Source organism: Anopheles maculipalpis, chromosome 3RL (assembly GCF_943734695.1).
Source record: "Anopheles maculipalpis chromosome 3RL, idAnoMacuDA_375_x, whole genome shotgun sequence".
NCBI lineage: Eukaryota > Metazoa > Arthropoda > Insecta > Diptera > Culicidae > Anopheles > Anopheles maculipalpis.
In genome coordinates, this window is record NC_064872.1 from 88448249 (window position 1) to 88461118 (window position 12870).

At 42.9% G+C, this 12870-nt stretch overlaps 2 protein-coding genes across 4 annotated transcripts in view; one reads left to right on the forward strand and one right to left on the reverse strand.

Annotated features, from left to right (window-relative positions):
• LOC126561506 (importin-7) overlaps positions 1–12870 on the reverse strand; it is a 431061-nt gene that overhangs the window by 385439 nt on the left and 32752 nt on the right. The window lies entirely within an intron of this gene.
• LOC126561526 (rap guanine nucleotide exchange factor 4) overlaps positions 1–12870 on the forward strand; it is an 84087-nt gene that overhangs the window by 59606 nt on the left and 11611 nt on the right. For 2 of the 3 annotated variants that reach the window (XM_050217731.1, XM_050217733.1), the window contains 11 exons: positions 2990–3076; positions 3378–3519; positions 3909–4095; positions 5949–6094; positions 8467–8611; positions 9011–9184; positions 10397–10718; positions 11385–11474; positions 11636–11750; positions 11954–12207; positions 12287–12457. In XM_050217731.1, the coding sequence (XP_050073688.1) occupies positions 2990–3076; positions 3378–3519; positions 3909–4095; positions 5949–6094; positions 8467–8611; positions 9011–9184; positions 10397–10718; positions 11385–11474; positions 11636–11750; positions 11954–12207; positions 12287–12457 (1833 nt within the window). The remainder of the gene's footprint in view (positions 1–2989; positions 3077–3377; positions 3520–3908; positions 4096–5948; positions 6095–8466; positions 8612–9010; positions 9185–10396; positions 10719–11384; positions 11475–11635; positions 11751–11953; positions 12208–12286; positions 12458–12870) is intronic. The other variant, XM_050217732.1, reaches the window with a different exon arrangement.

A 12870-nucleotide genomic window follows, 5' to 3' on the forward strand; every position in this document is an offset into this window, starting at 1 on the left:
GGACCTGATTGACGTTGTGAAGGTAGATAAAAAAAAATGGAACGTCCTTTCAACCGTTTTGATCCAATCGTTTGCGTTAGTTAGGTCGGTAGCTCACATCTCACGGCTGGTGGTTGTGGCTGACGAGAGGTTCTTACGAAACCTTCTTCAGTGATTGAGAATGTCGAAGCTCGTTTTGCACATTCCAGGCAATGTGGTGTCTAGAGGAGTCCTTTCGGTTTCGTTTCTGCTCCAGAAACTGACCCCTAATGGATGACGATCAATATTTAATCGTTCAGATTTGCATTTTAACCAGCCAAGGGGAGATTAATAGATCAGGCGTAAGGAAATCCTATCCATAACGAATAACCTCCTCTTTTCCCTCTCAGCCCACAACGAAGAATGCAATCGGAAATGGGGTGAAAGGATCAAAAGTTTGTCGTTACTCTCCGAGTTCATAAAATCACGTTTGCATGGATTCACACACAAAAAACGTAACCCCACAAAATCTTGACTCCTCAGAAGAGTGGTGAAAATACTTGCATCGTAAAGAGCATGGGAAATTGATAAAATATAGCCTTTCGCGCGCACTAACTTTACTCCCGTTTCACCACGAGGTGCGTGATTGAATTTTCAATTAATCCACTTCACAGCTGGCTCCATTTTTCTTTCCGGTGGACTTGCATTTTGCGTGTATTAATCCTCTCCCACTGCCACCCGAAGCCTCCATTAAATACCACAAAAGCACACCGTTATCGAAAGCCGTTCTGCGAAAGGCACTTTGGTGAACTTATCGATGGGAAAGTTTTCCCCTTTATCAATCCATTGCCTACCTTCGCTGCACGGGTTGGAATGGTGGGGCATTCACGAGAGAGGGGCGGAACATTGACTTGTTGCCTAGAAGTTCCACAAGCAACCACGAACCACCATCGTCGGGTGCTTGGTCAAACTTTTGCCTTTTCGACAAGCGAGCATTGAGTAACGCGCTCCGTCCGGAACAAAGCTCAAATCATGGTCCGATCGTGGTTATTTCCTTGCGATGGCTGTCATTTTCCGTAATGTGAGCATGGTGGAGGTTTTTCCTGGGTGGAGGCAAAAGTTTAAAACCAACACGTCAGCTTTAAGCGTGATGCCTTTGGTGGTGATGCTATCGTCTCATTAGCGATAACATAATTCGATTTTGATAAGTAATTGTTTTGGAGCAAGGATAGGAAATGCAAAAGCGAGCGATTGACAGTTTAAAATTTTTGACAAGTTATTGTGTATTTTAAATTATATTTGTGCTATTCCTAAAACACTCTCCAAAAAATCAGTGATCATGTCATGCTATTCGCAGTGCATACATTTAGGCGCTCGTTTGTTCATCTTCAATAACATCAACAAAACTTCATTAAAGCATCCACCCAGTCCAGTTAAAGTTCTGTTCTGAAGCGTTTAAAGTGAAACAGTGCATGTCTAATTTGAGCCATGCTACTCAAAAGTATTTGTCTGACCACACTGTTTTGACCACCAAATCCAACCGAATCCCACATACCATCCGAAACCTTCAAATTGTTTTCAAAATCACACAGTAAATCATGAGCTTCGTTCCAATGAAAACTCGCTCATCAAAAAACGGTTGCCCCAAAACGGCTCTAACCTCGTCCTTGCTCCCCGGACACTCCAGCAACAACAAAACCAGTCCCATAAAACAAAAACTTGGTGGTAAAACTTTTGCACACCACATTAAACACAATTAACGTTCATTTCGGTTCCTTTTATGACCGTCTCGTAAAAGCGAAACGACCGCCCGGATATGGAAGCAGGAAGCCGGTGGGAACAAACCCCTTTAAACGCGTCTAGAGCGGCTAAGGATGGAAACAGGGAGTGAAATATGGTAGCGTGTATGTGTGTGTCCAGAGTTTCTCCTTTCCTTTGGATCACTTCATTTCTGGTTTGATTGCTAACCTTTCATCTCTATCGCTCTCGCGTACGGCGGTGCGTTGCCGTGTGCATTTGTTTCTACGCTTGTTTAAACATACATTTACCAGGGCTGCTTCATCCGCTCGTGCCCTTAAAATATGCAAATTTGTTTTCCCCGTGACTCCAACACAAATGGGAAGCAGATAACATCCACATAGCCCAATCATATGGTGAAGCGGGCCAAAGTGTAAACATTATTGTTTTAGTGATCGTGTTGTGGTCGTGTATTTTTCTTCTGGCAAAAGGTTTTCTCATTTTCTATGGAACAATAGCTGCTACGTTGGGTCATGTGGAGCTCCTCTGATTCGGCTGGACCATTTAATGTGGCGAAATGTTCGAAATCGTCCCACAGAGTCTGCTTCTGGAAACGATCGAACGATAATAAAAGGCTTAGCTATATGAAAAATTTGTAATCCTTCTGCTAGAAGTCGATACAATCAGTTACTTTTATCGATGGGATGTCAAAGGGTTAAGATCATAAAATTTATGCATGATTTTGAGTTATGATAGGCATTTTTTCGTATGGTTGGGTACTTGACAATGAGCTATAAAATATCCTAGCGATAAATTATTATCATGATGTACCGTGTTTATCATAGTTCTACTAGCATATTGTATACTCTCAGTATTTAGGAGTTTCAGAGATATTTTTCTTTAAAAAACACTCCTACAGAAAGAAACAGACGCCTAAAAGTATGCAATTTCTACATTTGGGAGTTATTTTGATTGCCAAAAGAAGGCGTACGTTTTGTATCTGTGTCTCCGGTTATTCCCAAACTTCAAACTTCAAAAGGAGTTATTGAGTCGTTTTCTATAAACTGCTGGTTTATATTTCCTGTTTTAAAGCAAATTGCACAACTGTTTTTTGTTAGCAAATTGCATACATTTACGAGTTTATTGCAAAATAAAATTCATCGTTAAATCAAAATTTCTTATTTTATCTAAAACCGGTATATAGGTATAAACCATAAACGCTTACTTGTTTTACAATCCTTAGAACAACAAATTAATTATCCCCCATCTATTTTACTTACCCCCTTCTTTACAGATACCAAGCCCCGCAATGTCCCGCATGGGTTGGGCTCTCCGGACTCTACTAGTGTCAGACAATACAAGCTGTTTAAAGGACCGAAAGGTAAGTAATACGCGAGCCCACCACCCCCACTCACAGAACCATTCCCGACCTGCACACAGATCCCACAGGACCAATCTGTTATAGTTACTGCGTGTCCATGATATGAGCCAAACACGCAACACGCTTCATACTGCAACACCTTGTCAAAAGAAAATAAAATACCCTCAGTGCTTGATGGCGTTGGTAATGAAGAACAAAACAAACCTACACAAAACACGACCGAATTCGTTATCGTTACTTATCCTCGTTACATCGCCGGTTGTTTTCCTTTCTTTACTTTTTGCACACAAACTTTCTTTAGGTGGGTGGAAAATTCATAAGGAAATGTGCGCCCGGCACGGAGCTGGTCGAATGGTTGCTGAATCTCTCGCCGATCGTGCACACGCGAACACAGGCAGCCGGCATGTGGCAGGCACTGCTCGAGGAAGGTGTCCTGTGTCACGGTAAGCTTGTGGTTGCGATTATGTTTAAGTGTCCCCGTGCTGCAACACTGTTTCTCGAGAATGCCGAAAAAAGGCACACGAAATCCTCATTACTCGCTGCATCGCTATCGTGCTCCCCGGTGAGTAGCGATATCCGGTATCCATTGCATCCGGATCTTCGCTTCCGGGCGGTGCAATCTACCGATGTCAGCGAAGCATGCCCGTGCTCAAGCATTCCTCGTCGGGATTCTGTGACTTCAGCATTTTTAGCATACTTTTGCTTTGTTGAGTTAAGCTGCTCGTTTAGCCGAAGCGGGCGGCTAGACCCCCACCGTTTTTTTTATAGCGATTCTTGCGCACCAGTCTGGTGTATTTTAACTATTTCGTTCTCTCGTTCCATCTTTCTACAGTGGCAAAAGAGCAACCGTTCAAAGACAAGTGCTTTCTGTATCGCTTCAAGTCGGACGAAGACGGTACGGCTGGCGGTGCGCCAACGTCCGACGATGTTAACCACGCGAACGAACACATCCGGGAGGCACTTCCGGCGCTACTGCATCGCGGCCCGGATGCAACGCTCCGCATGATTTTGAGAAAACCGTAAGTATCGTACCCCGTCGTGCATGGTCTCAATTGCTTCTGTTTACCATATTTTTCGGATACTTTAACATTCCACCGTGGCACTTTACGAGGTAGTGTGGTAGTCGTGTGTCAGATGTTTATTGTTACATTTAAAATTGTAATGTACCACTCGGGCTTGTACACTCCTCGGTGGTTAATGGTCGTTTCTTTCCTATGAAAACTATTTATATATTAATGTATTTATCTACTTCAGCAAGCATTAATACTTGCTTCAAATGAGCGCTCTTCCTCGCTTACATTTTAAAGCAACCAGAAAACGTTTTCAAGCCAAAAAACGGTCGCAATTTCAGCCACACTTTATTGTGCTGTTGATAGCAATTTTATTACAGCACGTACTTTGCGACCAACGGTAAAACTACTTCCTACGTTTCGTTCGTTCTTTTACAACTCAATTTTCGACCACTAGTTTCGACCCCGTGCACACTTCCGGGAATGCATTTCCCGTCCTTTTACTTCCGCCGATGACGAAGGCAGAAAAAAAGGATGAAAAGGCGCGTAAAATGGCGAATGGTGTAGACTCAATTTTGCGCTGGTTAGGGTTGATTGAGAAATGGATCGCTTCTTGGCAATGGGTGGTGGTGTTTTTACAACAGCGTGCTCGATAGCTTTATCGAATGTTATATTACGTTAGCCCATTGAAGGATGAGCACCACCAGCAGCAGGATGTTGGTAACGGGTGCTGTAAAAACTACTTTTTCCCATGAGTTTCAAGGAAACCAGGGCTGGGAGCTGGTGTATCGTTTTATGCATCATTGAAAATATGTTCCATCATTGCGTTTGGAAAAGTTATACCATCTTGTTGGTAATACATTTTGTGCTGACTGTAAATTATGATGGTGAGATACTAGGGTTGAGCACAAGTGCTTCGGAAGGAGAATCTTTTACAAATCTTCCTTTTTGATACTAAGTCAAGATGGTTTTTAATGTGATGCCGGAGAAAACGCAATTTTTAAAAAAAGAATGATATGGAGGATGATGCAAAAAGAGATATGTTTATTGTAAATTGCACTGTTTTCTACGAGGTATTTTTTTGAAAACTGAAAAAAGAATGGTTTTTAACTGAAAAAAGTGTTTCTTGGTACTGTTTTGGGGTTCAACACTGTGAATAATATGCTCTTATTCTACAGAAACATTTAAACTTCTTCAAATGCTTGCCATAGCGAACATACCAAAAAGGACTCAATTAATTTTAATGAATTGCTTTTCGTTTAATTTCAAACTTTTCCTCACCAATCGCTAATTGGCAGAAGTTGATGTTGACTCAAACTTTGTGAAAGCCTGCCCCCCTTAGTTCGCTTTTTAAAACGGGCTTCCATCACTTTGATCGTGTGAAAGCTCGCCAAGTACAAACATTTACACAGAGGCGACTGTTGTTAGTTTGAACGGTACAAATATTTTACAGGAATTAAAACTCCTACTTTGAGGTGACTTACAATGCGGGATAAAGATGAGTTTTGATTCGGGAACATAAAGTACCTTGAAATTCTTGGAACGATTAAATTTTGTGAGTGGTGTTGAGATGAGAACTTTTGAAGATTTCTTTTGGTGAGTTGGGTGTTAACGATGGGATGCCGGAGTCGGGACTAGGAAGGGTGAAAGTGCTTAACTGAATGTTGTTGAATTGTTAATGGTAGTCCTCCTTAATTAGACAATTACTTAGAGTGTGTTTTGGTAGACAGCACCTGAGCCATCTCTTCATTCCGCACAAGTGTATTATACTTGCAAATGTAAACCAACATTTGCACATTCTTTGTTGCACACAGTGAGCGTTCAGATTCAAAACTATACATCCGATTGCTTTCTTCTCACAGGTCGCACGAACGAACGCAGGAAGAACTGGAGCTAGTTTACGAGGAGCTGCTACATATCGCCGCCCTGTCCCACCTGTCAACCTCCATCAAGCGTGAGCTAGCCTCCATTATCGTCTTCGAAGCACACGCACATGCCGGCACCGTACGTAAGTATTAGACCGTTTTCCATGAACTTTTCCCCCCTGGTAAAGCTCGAAAGGAGCAACCTTTTCGTCTACAGCTGTATATTTGCGCCCGACTAATGACATTGTTCCCACTCGCTCAACTGTCTCAGGACCGTCGTTCGCAAGTTCATTTGCAACACCCAAACAGGGTTTCGGGGATCCTCTGCCACATTGTGGGGCCCACACACACAAACTGGGCTGGTGGAGTTGATGTTTTAATTTTCCACCTCATTAGGTGGCCTATTCGACTGTGTGCCAACTTCTTAGATGGGTTCTATACTGCAAGCAAATGCGATACTATTGACATAGGGAATGTATTTTTCAAGAGTTTGGTTAACCTTCTACCTAGAACAGGGGTAGTAAGAAGATCTTAGGATCAGTGTTTCTAGATAATTGCCAATCATGATTAACATACGGTTGTGCTGCTACAACTTAACAAAACGTTAGGAAAAAGGAGCAAAGGACACTTCCTACCATCGGCTTCCGTTCGCAAACCGTATCACCATTTTGTAGAAAGGCACTTTTTTTTACAAACATCGATCAATCATCATGTCAACGCATCTCGAAGCCACCGATCCTTCGTTCCCCGAGGGACTGACTTGACTTGTGTAGTAATTCCCCCCGCTGTTAGACCAAGAATTGGTTGGTGAAACGTTTTGTAAAGGGGGAGAAAAAACGTCTGTTAGGATCGAGTTTTTAGACTTGTACAGCACACTTGAAACGCCGCACCACCAGTTCAGGAGATCAGGTCGGAAGGTTAAGAGGGATGAATGAGAGCGAGACATTCATCATTATTCATTGGCTGTTTTTTTTGTAGGGTTTGAGCTTGTTAAAACTTTCGCTCTGACATAGACAAAAACTCATCCTTCTCACACATGTTTGCATAGTATTTCTAGACCCATCGCCAAAGACTTTATCGAGGATGAGGGGGGGGGGGGGGGAGACGAAGGGGTGAATTCGTTGTTAGAAAAATATCACTTTGAATATGTCTTTTTTCCTGAGTGGCGTTAAAAATAAAGGAATGAAAATAAAAAATGGATTTATATGCAAATTATCTCGAAAGGTTGTTTTAATGTATGGCCAACTATTTCTACTAGCAAATATGCGTAGATGCACGTAAATACTCGGCAATGTTTCGTGCAGCTACCCCTTTTTCACTTGCCTTTAATACTACCAACTGAAGGCTACAAATTTATTAAGCTTCCCTTCGCTACAACTCCATATTTTTAATAACTTCTGGGTTAACTGTGGAGTTGTGTTCATCAGACTGAAAAGTTTCACAGTTTCAGAGTTGTTTGGATTTGTTTATTATTGCACATTCCATCCAATTCATGTAATGGACGAGACTTTTAGACCCTTCAAAAGGGTACTGCTTTGATTATGAGTTGTTTTGGGAACTCTTTTTTGTGTTATAAATACAAAGGTTTATCCACCGCTATTTAAAACTGCTTTAACATTAATAAAACCATCAGAAATTGCATAGTTTCAGGTGCTCATCGTTTCTTTTCGTTCTGTCAGCTTCAAAACGGCTGTGTTATAATTGCTAAATTAAACGATAAAGTAGATTCAAAGGACTTTCTCTGAAAGTAGCATTAATTTCTACATCAGCAGCAGCAGCAAAAGTCACATATCAGAGACCAGCACGTCCGGTGGTAGTGAATAAATTTAATAGTTCACATGAAAACATTCCCCATTAATTAAAACCTCCCGACGTGTACGCATTCGTTCCAGCTGTACGGTTCGGTAGAGGACGCTAGAAAACACGAGCCGCATTTATTACGCACCTCATGTCGTCCTTTGCTCTATGCTTTCCACTGTGCCGGGCTCTTGGTCCGGGACTTATGAAACTATAAATTATTCTACACACACGGAATGTCATAAATTTCATCTTGGTTCGTCAAATTGAACAACACTACAACCGTGCCACGACCACGACTGGTGTTGAAATGCACTGATGACGTGTGAGACACCAGCTATGCTGCTTATGTGGGATGTTGGTTCACATAGAACGTCAACTCCCCTTTTCCACACGTGAAGAAAGCTGAAAGAGTTTTTGTGCCAGGAAATTAGTGAAACTTATACGCTGGAGGTTGATTCGTAACTATTCGCCTCATTTGCTAGGCATTTAGCATTTACAAATACGATGTCATTAGCAACCACACATTGGCTCTATTATTAAGACTTAACCCAATTACTGGGCAGAGTGCCGGTTCGCCACACAGCAGGAAAAGAACGCAAAAACTTCCCATAATGGAGACCAATTTCATCGGTCCATTTCGGAAAGCTTTCGTTCGTATTAATTCGATTCCTTATCGCTATGACTTATCGGTTTGTTTCCTCTTCCCGCGTTTCAGTGTTTAACCAAGGCGATGAAGGACGATCCTGGTACATTCTGCTGAAAGGTTCGGTTGATGTCGTTATCCACGGTAAGGGCACAGTGGCAACGCTTAAGGAAGGCGATGACTTTGGAAAGCTGGCACTCATCAACGACGCACCCAGGTGAGAAGAAATTGATTGCCTCCTGTATTAGTATCCTAGATTTGGTTTTTGTATCTTGATTGTGTCCTGATTTTTTCACACCCTACATAAAGCAAGAACTTAACATGCGCCAATATTAACCTGCTCAACTTTATCTAATCTGCTACTACTAAGCCACTAACACCGCTCAGCTAATGATGTTAACGCAATACTTTATTTCTTATCTTCTTCTACCGCTTTTCTCTTCGGCTGGAATTTCACACACGGGTCACTCCACGTTCCACGTTCGGTGGGACAACGTTTTGGGCTACCTAATAATCGGCACCACACGTTTAACTGGGGGATTTAATTGTGTATTTTGTTGTTGTTGCGGGAAACCTACACACCACATAAACATCACCTAACGATACCGTGTCTCAGGGCGGCTACGATCGTGCTGAAGGAGAACAACTGTCTGCTGCTGCGTGTGGACAAGGAACACTTCAATCGCATCCTGCGCGATGTGGAAGCGAACACGCTGCGGCTGCAGGAACACGGCAAGGATGTACTAATACTGGAACGGGTTGCGAAACAGCGTGGATACTCGGCATTCAAGTATGGCTTACGTTTAATGGTTGAATTACTTGGCGGTTTAGATATTAGATTAACACGTTTTAGTTGGCATTATTTATTTATTAGAGTACAATTACTTCCTTTATCTGTGATATGGATTATGAGACCTTTGGAGGATACTCAAGTTCCATTACTTATTCGAATTCACCCAAAAATATGTAATATGTCTGACACGATATCTTTCTTTTGTTGATTAGAACCTATTTAGGATCATTTAATTTACGTGGTGGGGATAGATTTATAGATATTATGAAATAATTCATTAGCTTTGAGTAATTGGGTCCATTTTAAGCATCGAAAAACAAACACTTAAGCAATCTTAGTCCAAATCAACAAAGTGAAATATTACTCTAATAATCTCATAACCGGTGTCTGTAAAGCAAATATTTACAACCCGTCAAATGAACCTTCACACCTTAACTATGACTAGCCATCTGCTTTTATCTTCACTTTTTTTGTTCGGTCAAAAAATGCACCGAAACAAATGTACATAATGCCCGACCTTCAATGGTCCACCCTAAAGCATCATACACATACACACACACAAAAAAAAAATTCCAGAAGATAAGCTCCACGTTCTACAAATGCCCACAATCCTTGGGGAACTAATTATCCTTTTTACCAAGTAGCCTCCCATCTTGACCATAGCGCAGAGATAGCATGAAGCAAACATTTAGCTAATTAAGCTTTTTTAGAGCAGTAGAGTTTGGGGTTTGACCGACCCTCTCCCAACCGTCTCTATCGCTGCACTTAACTACGGCGCTCGTTTAGCAGCAATCTGGCTTATCTTGAAGCTTCAGCTTCTTGTCGAACATCTTTTGCTACCCCCCGAAAAGCAAACCCCGGCGAAAGTCTGCAGTCAAAAAGAAATACCCCCAAACCCTTGCGCTGAAGCACCTCGGGCATCTTGCTTTTGCTGTCCCGCCTTTGTTTTGTACTTCGGTGCTTCATTTTAAACTTCCCGCCCCTGCGGACTGGGACAAGTTTAATTAAGAAAATTTGTTTACTACCACTACTATGTTGAAGTATCGTGCTCGTTTGCTGAGCTAACCGAGCGGACCTTGCGGGCGGGATGGACCCGTGGACGAAAACAAATCGAATACAATTTAGACGAAGGTCATATCCGCAATTTTCATTTTATGTTTTTTTCTGCTTTTTTTGCTGTCTTCCTGCTGCCTTCATCCTCGTGTCCAGATACACTGTGATGTCTGGTACGCCTCAGAAAATGCTAGAACACCTGCTCGAGACCCGGCTCGGTGGACAGGCTGGACCAAACGATCCGTTCCTGGACGATTTCCTGCTGACGCATATCGTCTTCATGCCGACACCGTTGCTGATCGACGAGCTAGCCGCCAACTATCACGCGGATGCGGACATTGACCTGCGACAGGCTAGTGAAGAAGATCAGGAATATTTCCTTACCAGCAAGCGACGAGTGGTGCAGTTTATTCAGCGATGGGTCCTGGCGGTACGGCATGCTGTGTTCGATGATCCGTTGGCGGTGGAATTTATAGAGGTGAGTTCCATATTTTAATGTAGTTAATAATGAGAATCGGATAACTTCAGGCGTTTTTCTTCTAAATTTAAAGCTCTCTTTCCAAAGGAGAATACTCATTGGCTCGATTTTATTATATTTTCTGCACCAATAGACACAATCAAGCCTAACGAACAGGATAATCTTCCTGATTGATTGACACTTTATCCCATCCCTGGGCTTTAATAATACCAGCAGCAATAAAAAAAAACCCACACATAACGCACTTCAAATCATGTACCGGCATCTCCGACACTGTCCTCACTTGATAGGCATGTCAAGAGAGAACAACAAATGTCACACTGCTCAATAATGTTCCGGAAGTAGAGAACTTCCACGAAGGATAAAACACCGAACTGCAAAATCCAGAGGCTCACACTAGCTAACCTTTACTTATCGTCGGTTGGTTGGTCGCTGATGGATTGGCCGGAAGCTGCTGTCATCTCGGAGGCACGAGTCGTGTCCGGCCGGCAAACGTCTTTCGTCTCCTGTGACTATGACATACCATTTTTCTTCTAATTTCCGACCATTCTCACACTCCTCCTTTCCACTCGGCTTTTCCCTCTCGTTGAAAGATAAAATTGCATTATTTTCTCATCATTACGATGGCACTGATTTACCTGTACCTTCTCCGTTTGATATTTGCAGGAGCTAGCAACGGACGTTGAGGCGGAACCGGCACTCCAGGAGGAAGCAAGTATCATACATCACGTGCTAACGCAATTATCCCGATATCAGGTGAGTGTGTCTCCGTCACACTGTGTCACCGAGCTGCAGGCCGCTTTAAAATAAATCTTCATCTTTGCTTTCTCTGTGTTCTCGCTCTTTGGTTCTATTTTTTCTTCTCCTCCGGATAAAACGGATAAATCGATGGTGCTGAACGCTCTGGACGTTACCAGGAGGACCGCCAGATGAACGCGACCCAGAAATGGAAGCTCCCACCCAACGGACAGCCAATCTGCCTGTTCAGTGGCAACACACACTCAAAGACTGTTATACGCCCGGATGACGATAGTAATTAATTTTCTTACCAACCTCCAGCACACCAATCCTCTAGTATATGCAATTATTTCCTTTCAATTGCCCATTTGCCATGCTAGCGAGTTGTTGCGAACTTTTCCCAACGCTGGAAATGAGCGATCAACCTTCTGAGAATCGTTTGGATGAAAAATGAATTTCCACGTACGCTTACACCATGTTCCTTTTCGTGATTCCAGTAATTTTCCGTGTGTACTGCGCCGATCATACGTACTGTACCCTGCGCTTCCCGATGGCCACGACGGCCGAGGTAATTAAGGCCTGTGCCGCCGACAAGCTTCAGATCGCCCGGCTACCCGAGGATCTACTTCTGGTGGAGGTGAAATCGAGTGGAGAGCGGGTCGTGTTTAAGGACAACGATGTCAGTGTACCTACGGCACTCAGTTTAAATGGACGAATTTTTGTCTCCCCCAAGGACCATCTGGATGCGTTGGTATGCATTTACTTTAGCATTCTGATCCCTAACAATCATCTAATTGGTATCCTTGCTTATACTCACGTTCCGTTTGCAGACACCCCTACCCGAACAGGAACTACCGACCGAAGCACCAGACGTGGACTTTGAAGCATTATCGACCAAGGACGTCGCCTACCATATGACACTATTCGACTGGGATCTCTTCTGGGCTGTGCACGAGTACGAACTGCTGTACCATACCTTTGGACGGCATCATTTCAATAAGGTAAGACACAATTTCTTAAACTTCCCATCCCGAAAGTGGATGTTATTCTTGCTAGCTTCACTTCCTGCGGGGTGTTGTGCTTTTCCATGTGTGTGCGTGTGTTTCTCAACTCAAATCTTCCAAGAGCACGAGTGAATCCAAGACATCTTAACCCACTTTTGAAGAGTGGGTTTGAAAAATGATATCCGGATAAGAAATCATCCCGTGCGATGTGCTTGTGCTGGTTCGCTGTTAAGCTGCAAATAAATGTACAGATATACGTTTTCACTCCTCCCGTGGTAGGGAAAGCAGTCTTCTCTTCTCGCTGCAAGAGAAGGAAAAACCTCCCAACGAACTAGCATGATTCTTGGTCTCTGGTTCGTTGCAACCGTATGCATCACTGACAGACGGGCGTGAATTGCACTTGGAAGTGA